The sequence below is a fragment of the Myodes glareolus genome, chromosome 2, assembly GCF_982192425.1.
Source record: "Myodes glareolus chromosome 2, mMyoGla1.1, whole genome shotgun sequence".
In the NCBI taxonomy this organism is placed as follows: domain Eukaryota; kingdom Metazoa; phylum Chordata; class Mammalia; order Rodentia; family Cricetidae; genus Myodes; species Myodes glareolus.
In genome coordinates, this window is record NC_142027.1 from 82,837,569 (window position 1) to 82,845,740 (window position 8,172).

An 8,172-nucleotide genomic window follows, 5' to 3' on the forward strand; every position below is an offset into this window, starting at 1 on the left:
TCTGTTTGGATATTTACCTTCCCGGACCTGGAGCGAGGGGGTAGGAACTTGAACTACCCACAGGGCAAGAAACCCTGACTGCTCTTAGGGATGGAGAGGGAAGAGGAGAGGGAGTGGGGGGAGTGGGGGGAGTGGGAGGGTGTTGGGAGGAGGGGCGGAAATGCAAACTTTTATATTTTAATAAACTTTGAGAAAAAAATTGAAGCATACAGAACACCGAATAGACTTGATCAAAAAAAAAAATCCCCTAGCCATAAAATAATCAAAACACAAAACATACAGATAAAAGAAAGAATTTTAAGAGCTGCAAAGGAAAAAAGTCAAGTAACTTATAAAGGTAAACCTATCAGACTTACATCAGACTTCTCTATGGAAACCATGAAAGCCAGAAAGTCCTGGATTGAGGTACTGCAGAAACTAAGAGACTATGAAAGCAAACCCAGACTACTATATACTATACCCAGCCATGCTATCATTCACTATCAACGGAGAAAACAACATATTCCAGGATAAAAACAAATTTAAACAATTCGTAGCCACAAATCCAGCCTTATAGAAAGTAATAGAAGGAAAATCGCAACCCTAGGAATTCAACAGTGCCATCACTGCATACAATAACTCAAACATCTAGCGACCCTTCACAAGCACAACTCAAAAAAGGGAAGCATACAAACTCTACTAAATGAAAAAAATAATAATATCTGGAGTCAACAGCCACTGGTCATTAATATCACTTATATTAATGGACTCAACTTACCTATAAAAAAGGCACAGACTAAGAGATTGGATATGAAAACAGGATCCAGCATTCTGCTGTTTACAAGAAACACACCTCAACCACAAAGGTAGACATCTACTCAGAGTAAAGGGTTGGGAAAAGGTTTTTCAAGCAAATGGACCTAAGAAACAAGCGGGTGCGGCCATTCTAATTTCCAACAAAATTGACTTCAAACTAAAATCAATCAGAAGAGATGGAGACAGACATTTTATACTCATAACAGGAACAATTCATCAGGATGAAGTCTCAATCCTGAATATCTATGCCCCTAATACAAAAGCACCCACTTATATAAAAGAAAAACTAATAGAACTCAAAGCAGTCATCAAACCATACACACTAATAGTAGGAGACTTCAACACACTTCTCTCACCAATGGACAGGTCAATCAGACAGAAACCCAACAGAGAAATAAAAGAATTAATAGAGTTAATGAATCAAACAGACTTAACAGATATCTATAGAACATTCCACCCAAATAAGAAAGAATATACCTTCTTCTCTGCAGCTCATGGAACCTTCTCGAAAATTGAACACATACTCGGTAACAAAGCAAACTTCCACAGATACAAAAAAATATTAGTAACCACCTGTGTCTTGTTGGATCACCATGGAATAAAGTTAGAATTCAATAACAATTCTAACACCAGAAAGCCTACAAATTCATGAAAGCTGAACAATCAACTACTGAATCACCCCTGGGTCAAAGAAGAAATAAAGAAAGAAATTAAAGCCTTCCTTGAATTTAACAAAAATAAAGACACAACATACTCAAACCTATGGGACACAATGAAAGCAGTGCTAAGAGGAAAGTTCATAGCACTTTCTAATTAAGTGCCCAATTAAAGGAAATGGAGAAAGCACACATTGGAGACTTAACAGCACACCTGAAAGCTCTAGAAAAAAAAAAGAACCAGACTCACCCAGGAGGAGAAGAAGACAGGAAATAATCAAACTGAGCGCTGAAATCAACAAAATAGAAACACGGAGAACAATTCAAAGAATCAACGAAACAAAATTGTTAGTTCATGGAGAAAATCAACAAGATTGACAAACCCCTATCCAAACTAATCAAACGGCAGAGAGAGAACACTCAAATTAATAAGATCAGAAGTGAAAAGGGGGACATGATCACAGACCCAGAGGAAATTCAGAGAATCATTAGATCGTACTACGAAAGCTTATATGCCACAAAGTTGGAAAATGTAAAAGAAATGGACTGGTTTTTAAATAAGTACCATTTACCAAAGTTAAATGAAGACCAGGTGAACAATCTAAACAGACCTGTTAGCCACGAAGAAATAGAAGCTGTTATCAAAAACCTCCTGACCAAAAAAAGCCCAGGACTAGATGGTTTCAATGCAGAAATCTACCAGAACTTCCAGGAAGAGCTAATACCTATACTCCTTAATGTATTCCACAATATAGAAACAGGTGAGTCATTGCCAAACTCTTTTTATGACGCTACAGGTACTCTGATACCAAAACCACATAAAGACACAACCAAGAAAGAGAATTACAGGCCAATCTCACTCATGAACATCGACGCAAAAATTCTCAACAAAATCCTGGCAAACTGAATCCAAGAACACATTAGGAAAATTATACATTATGATCAAGTAGGCTTCATCCCAGAGATGCAGGGCTGGTTCAACATATGCAAATCTATCAATGTAATCCATCATATAAATAAACTGAAAGAAAAAAGCCATATGATCATTTCATTAGATGCTGAAAAAGCATTTGACAAAATTCAACACCCCTTTATGAAAAGGTGTTGGAGTGATTGGGGAAACAAGGATCATACCTATATATAATCAAACTATTTACAGCAAGCTGACAGCTAATATCAAACTGAATGGAGAGAAACTCAAATCCATTCCATTGAAATCTGGAACAGGACAAGGCTGTCCACTCTCTCCATACCTCTTCAATATAGTGCTTGAAGTTCTAGAAATACCAATAAGACAATATAAGGGGATCAAGGGGATTAGAATTGGAAAGGAAGAAGTTCAACTCTCATTATTTGCAGATGATATGATAGTGTATATAATCAACCTCATAAACTCTACCAAAGAACTCCTACAGCTGATAAACACCTTTGGTAATGTGGCAGGGTACAAGATCAACTCCAAAAAAAATCAGTTGCCATCCTATACACAAAGGATAAAGAAGCAGGGAAGAAATCAGAGAATCTTCACCATTCACGATAGCTACAAATAGCATAAAATATCTTGGGATAACTCTAACCAAGGAAGTGAAAGACCTATTTGACAAGAACTTTAAGTCTTTGAAGAAAGAAATTGAGGAGGATACCAGAAAATGGAAAGATCTCCCCTGCTCTTGGATTGGTGGGATCAAGATAGTTAAAATGGCAATTCTACCAAAAGCAACCTATAGGTTCAATGCAATCCCCATCAAAATCCCATCATACTTCTTCACCAACCTTGAGAGAACAGTAATCAACTTTAGATGGTGCCTCATCCACGGCTATCTCGCCTGTGTGACAAAATGCCTCTCAGGCGGTGGCTGTCTAGAGAAGAGGGGCTCATTCCCTGGCAGCCTGCTCGAGTTGTTGTGCTTGATCCACCTCAATGACCTCGTTCACTTTGTTCCTGGTGATGGTTTCTTGTATTGGCTCTGCTATTTTCTTTTTCTGTTCTATTTTTCTCTTGACAAAAACCCAATCTGTTCAAGGAACCAGGAAATATTTCCAAAGGCTCCTTGAATACGGAGGAACTGATGTGTCAGTCACCTCCCTTGATTTAGACCATTAATGTAATTGATTAAGACTCTGGCTCCCTCTCTGGTGGAATTTATGGATACACTTTAACAGAAAGAGCTCATGGAATGGCATGAGTTAACATTTATGGAGAGGCTAGCCAGAATGAGAAACCCCTGGTACATTTTAGATAAGAAAGAGAGGCAGGCTATTCTTGACAACATGTAGTCAGCCATTCAATATTGGAACAAATATTGGGGGCAAAATCCTGAAGAATAGGTTACCTTGAGGTCAGTGGTGTGAAATGAGTTTCAGAGAAATTTGAGACATGTTTCAACATGTCCTTGAGCAATAACCACAACTGACATTTAGAATAGACAATGGACACATAAATTTGCTGTTCTTGTTAATTAAAAATGTTGATTCCTTTTGTTTTATTTTCAAATGTATGTCTTTGCCAAGTTCCTTGATTGTAAAATAATAAAAGCCTTACACCAATTGAAGTAAAATTGCAGCAGCATATTCAACCACATTGAATGTGTCTGTCTGTCATTTCCATGCTGATTCCTGAATTCTTCTGAGCCTTCATCCTGATTCTCCCACAGTCTGAGTGGCTCCCCTGAGCCTGTCCGAGGCAATGTGGAAAAACAAAAAACCGAGGATAGCCAAAACAATCTTATATAATAAAGGAACTTCTAGAGGTATAACCATCCCTGACTTCAAACTCTATTACAGAGCTACAGTATTGAAAACATCTTGGTATTGGCATAAGAACAGAGAAGTCGACCTATGGAATCGAATAGAAGACCCAGATATTAACCCACAAACCTATGAACACTTGATTTTCGACAAGGGAGCTAAAGGTATACAATGGAAGAAGAACAGCATCTTTAACAGATGGTGCTGGCATAAATGGATGCCAACCTGTATAAGAATGAAAGTAGATCCATATCTATCACCATGCACAAAACTCAGATCCAAATGGATTAAAGTCATCAACATTAACCTAACCACTTTGAACCTGATAGAAGAGAAAGTGGGAAGTAGTCTACAAGACATACGTACAGGAGACCGCTTCCTAGGTAGAACCCCAGTAGCACAGACAATAAGAGAATCAATGAATAAATGGGACCTACTGAAATTGAGAAGCTTCTGTAAAACAAAGGACACTGTCAGTAAGACAAAAAGCCTACCTTCCGACTGGGAGAAGATCTTCACCAACCCCTCATCAGACAAAGGTCTGATCTCCAAAATATACAAAGAACTCAAGAAACTAGACACTAAATCTCTAATTAACCCAATTAAAAAATGGGGTACTGTACTGAACAGAGAATTCACAAGAGAAGAACTTTGAATGGCCAAAAGACATGTAAGGTCATGCTCAACTTCCTTAGTGATCAGGGAAATGCAAATTAAAACAACTATGAGATATCATTTTACACCAGTCAGATTAGCTAAACTCAAAAACACCAATGATAGCCTATGCTGGAGAGGATGTGGAGTGAGGGGAATACTCATCCGTTGTTGGTGGGAATGCAAACTTGTGCAGCCCCGGTGGAAATCAGTATGGTGGTTTCTCAGGAAACTGGGAATCAACCTCCCTCAGCACCCAGCAATTCCACTCTTGGGAATATACCCAAGAGATGCCCTATCATACCACAAAAGCATTTGTTCAACTATGTTCATAGCAGCACTATTTGTAATAGCCAGAACATGGAAACAACCTAGGTGCCCCTTAATAGAAAAATGGTTAAAGAAGGTGTGGAACATATACACTTTAGTGTTCTACTCAGTGGTAAAAAACAATGACATCTTGAATTTTGCATGCAAATGGATGGAAATAGAAAATAATATCCTGAGTGAGGTAACCCAGACAAAAAAAAAGGAATATGGAATGTACTCACTCATAAGTGGATTCTAACCATAATTAAAGGTCTTTGAGCCTATTATTCATGATCCTAGAGAAGCTAAATAAGAAGGTGAACCCAAAGAAAATCATATAGTTATACTTCTAGATATTGGAAGTAGTACTACTCAGCAGTAAAAAGCAATGACATCTTGAATTTTGCATGCAAAAGAATGGAAATAGAAAACACTATCCTGAGTGAAATAACCCAGACCCAAAAACATGAATATGATATGTACTCACTCATTAGTGGATTCTAGCCATAAACAAAAGACATTGAGCCTATTTTTGTGATTCTAGAGAAGCTAAGTAATAAGGTGAACCCAAAGAAAAACATATATAGATCAACCTGGAAATTGGAAGCAGACAAGATTACCAGGCAAAAGTTGAGAGCATGGGGATGTGCGTAGGGTGAGGAGAAGGGGAAAGGGGAGACAGGGACAGGGGGAGATAGGAGAAGGGAAGGGTTGAAGAGACCTTGGAGGAGTGGGATGGTTGAGATGGAGGAAAAACGTATATGGGAGCAGGGAAGGAGATATCTTCATTGAGGGAGCCATTTTGGGGTTGGCAAGAGGCTTGACTCTGAAGGGGTGCCCAGGAGCCCATGGGGATGACTCCAGCTAGGACCCTGAGCAGTGGAGGAGAGAGGGTGCCTAAATTAGCATTGTCCTGTAGTCAGACAAATGACTATCTTGAATATTACCACAGACCCTTCGTCCAGATGGAGACAGAGACAAAGACCCACATCGGAGCACTGGACTGAGATCCCAAGGTCCAGTTGAAGAGGAGGGAGAATATGAACAAGGAAGTCAGGACCTTCCTTGGTTGGGAAGGTTGGTCCACCCACTGAGAACTGAGACAGTGTGCCTGATCTAATGGGAGCTCACCAAATCAAGCTGGACTGGGGCTAAACGAGCATGGGACCAAACTGGACCCTCTGAATGTGGCTGACAATTACAGCAGACTGAGAAGCCAATAATGGCACTGGGATTTGTCTCTACTGCATGAACTGACTTTTTAGAATCCTATTCTATTTGGATGCATACCTTCCTAAGCCTGGATGAAGTGGGGAGGGCCTTGGACTTCCCACAGGGCAGGGTATCCTGCCCTCTCTTAGGACTGGAAGAGGAGGAGGGAGGGTGAGTGGGGGAGCGGGAGGGAAGTGGGAGGAGGGGAGGAAGCGGGAATTTTGACTGGTATTATTTATAAAGTAATAAAAAATAAAATTAAAAAAAATTGAAGTAGTTTTTCATAAACTTTGCCCCCACCATTTAAAAATGTATTGAATTTAGTGAGCAATGTGGGGGTGGAAACTTGAAAAAAAAAGAATACATTATAGATCTTAGTTAAGTTCTCTACAAAGTTATATAATACAGGGTTTGTCCTCATTAACATATGACCTTATTATCAGAATAGTCACTTGAATTTAGTACTTTTATTTTGCTTAGCAATTGTGGACAAAATCATAGGGAGATAAAATTCTCATTCTTATGCCTTAATGAAATAAGAAAGAGTCAAAAAGGGTCTACTTAACCAAACAATCCCTTGAAACAGTAGCTTTATCCAACTGTGGGATTTCTCATGTGAAATTTTGCACTACAGAGAGTTAGTGATGTCATAAAGAAGAGAAATTATGAAAATGTGTGACTCATGGTCACAGGTGATGCTAAACACATCACACATATAAGAAGTCTATGATATAAATGTCAGTAATATTGCCCTAAAAAAATCCTGTTTTCAACCTTTCATACTCCATGGATCAACCCTATATGTGTAAAAAGCTCAGCCATTTATATGAGGGAGAAATAAGTAGAATCTTACCCTGAACCTAGAGGAAATTATGATGTGGCAATCCCAATAGCAGTACTTTGGCAGGAAACATGAAATAGAAATAGTCTTTTACACAAGTGATTTCACAGCTGGTGCTCTTGAGAGTTTTTGTCTTACTTCCCCATGATTCTCATCACTGTGATCAGAGATACTACTATCATAAGACTGGCAGTAGTAGTTAGCCTCATCCTCAATCTTCAGATCAGTGATGGTCAGTGAGGCTGAGTTGGAGGAGCTGTCAGTGGAGCCAGAGAACCGATCAGGAATCCCAGATGGTCTATTGTTGAATTCATAGATCACATTGGTGGGTGGACTTCCAAAGTGCTGCTGGTACCAGTGCACATAGTAGCTTCCAATGTTACCACTGCTGCGCTTGCAGGTGATGGTGACTGTGCTCCCAAGAGATCCAGACACAGAGTTTGGCTGATTTAGCACAAACTGGGTACATGTCCCTGTAAAAGGAAGATAATAAAAATCAGTAAAGGCAAGGAAATCTCATTCACAAGGAACAATCTAAGCCAAACATTCCAAGCAACATTTACTCTCCCAGAATTATTTAAGTCCACTGACCTGTTAAATGATGAAGGAAAATGAGGAGTAGTGCAGTCCAAGTCATGGTGAAGATACCCAGACTCTTTTTACTGAGTTCAATGGTCTGACTAAAGCTGGGAGCCCCTTTTTATTGGGCTCTGTGATTTTATGTGCAGGTTGGCTCCATGCAAATACCCATCTTCCTTGGGATGTACAGGCCCCTCCTTTTACTTCAGATTGGGTGTCACAGAGAAGTGGAAAGACTGCACATGCAGAGGACGTGAGCTCCACCAAGTGGCAGGACAGAAAAACCTGAAAGTGAAGGGAAAGTACCAGGAACTAGAAAAGCTACATTCCTAATGTAACCAATAAAAAAGGAAATATGAAAGAGAGTTCATTACCTAT

General features: G+C 39.4%; 1 gene segment (V, D, J or C); it reads right to left on the reverse strand.

Moving 5' to 3' along the window:
- Positions 1–7,305: 7,305 nt before the first annotated feature.
- Positions 7,306–7,958, reverse strand: LOC125402125 (immunoglobulin lambda variable 6-57-like). The segment is given in 2 exon segments: positions 7,306–7,688; positions 7,807–7,958. Coding segments are annotated over 2 exon segments (429 nt in total).
- Between the last annotated feature and the right edge of the window lie 214 nt (positions 7,959–8,172).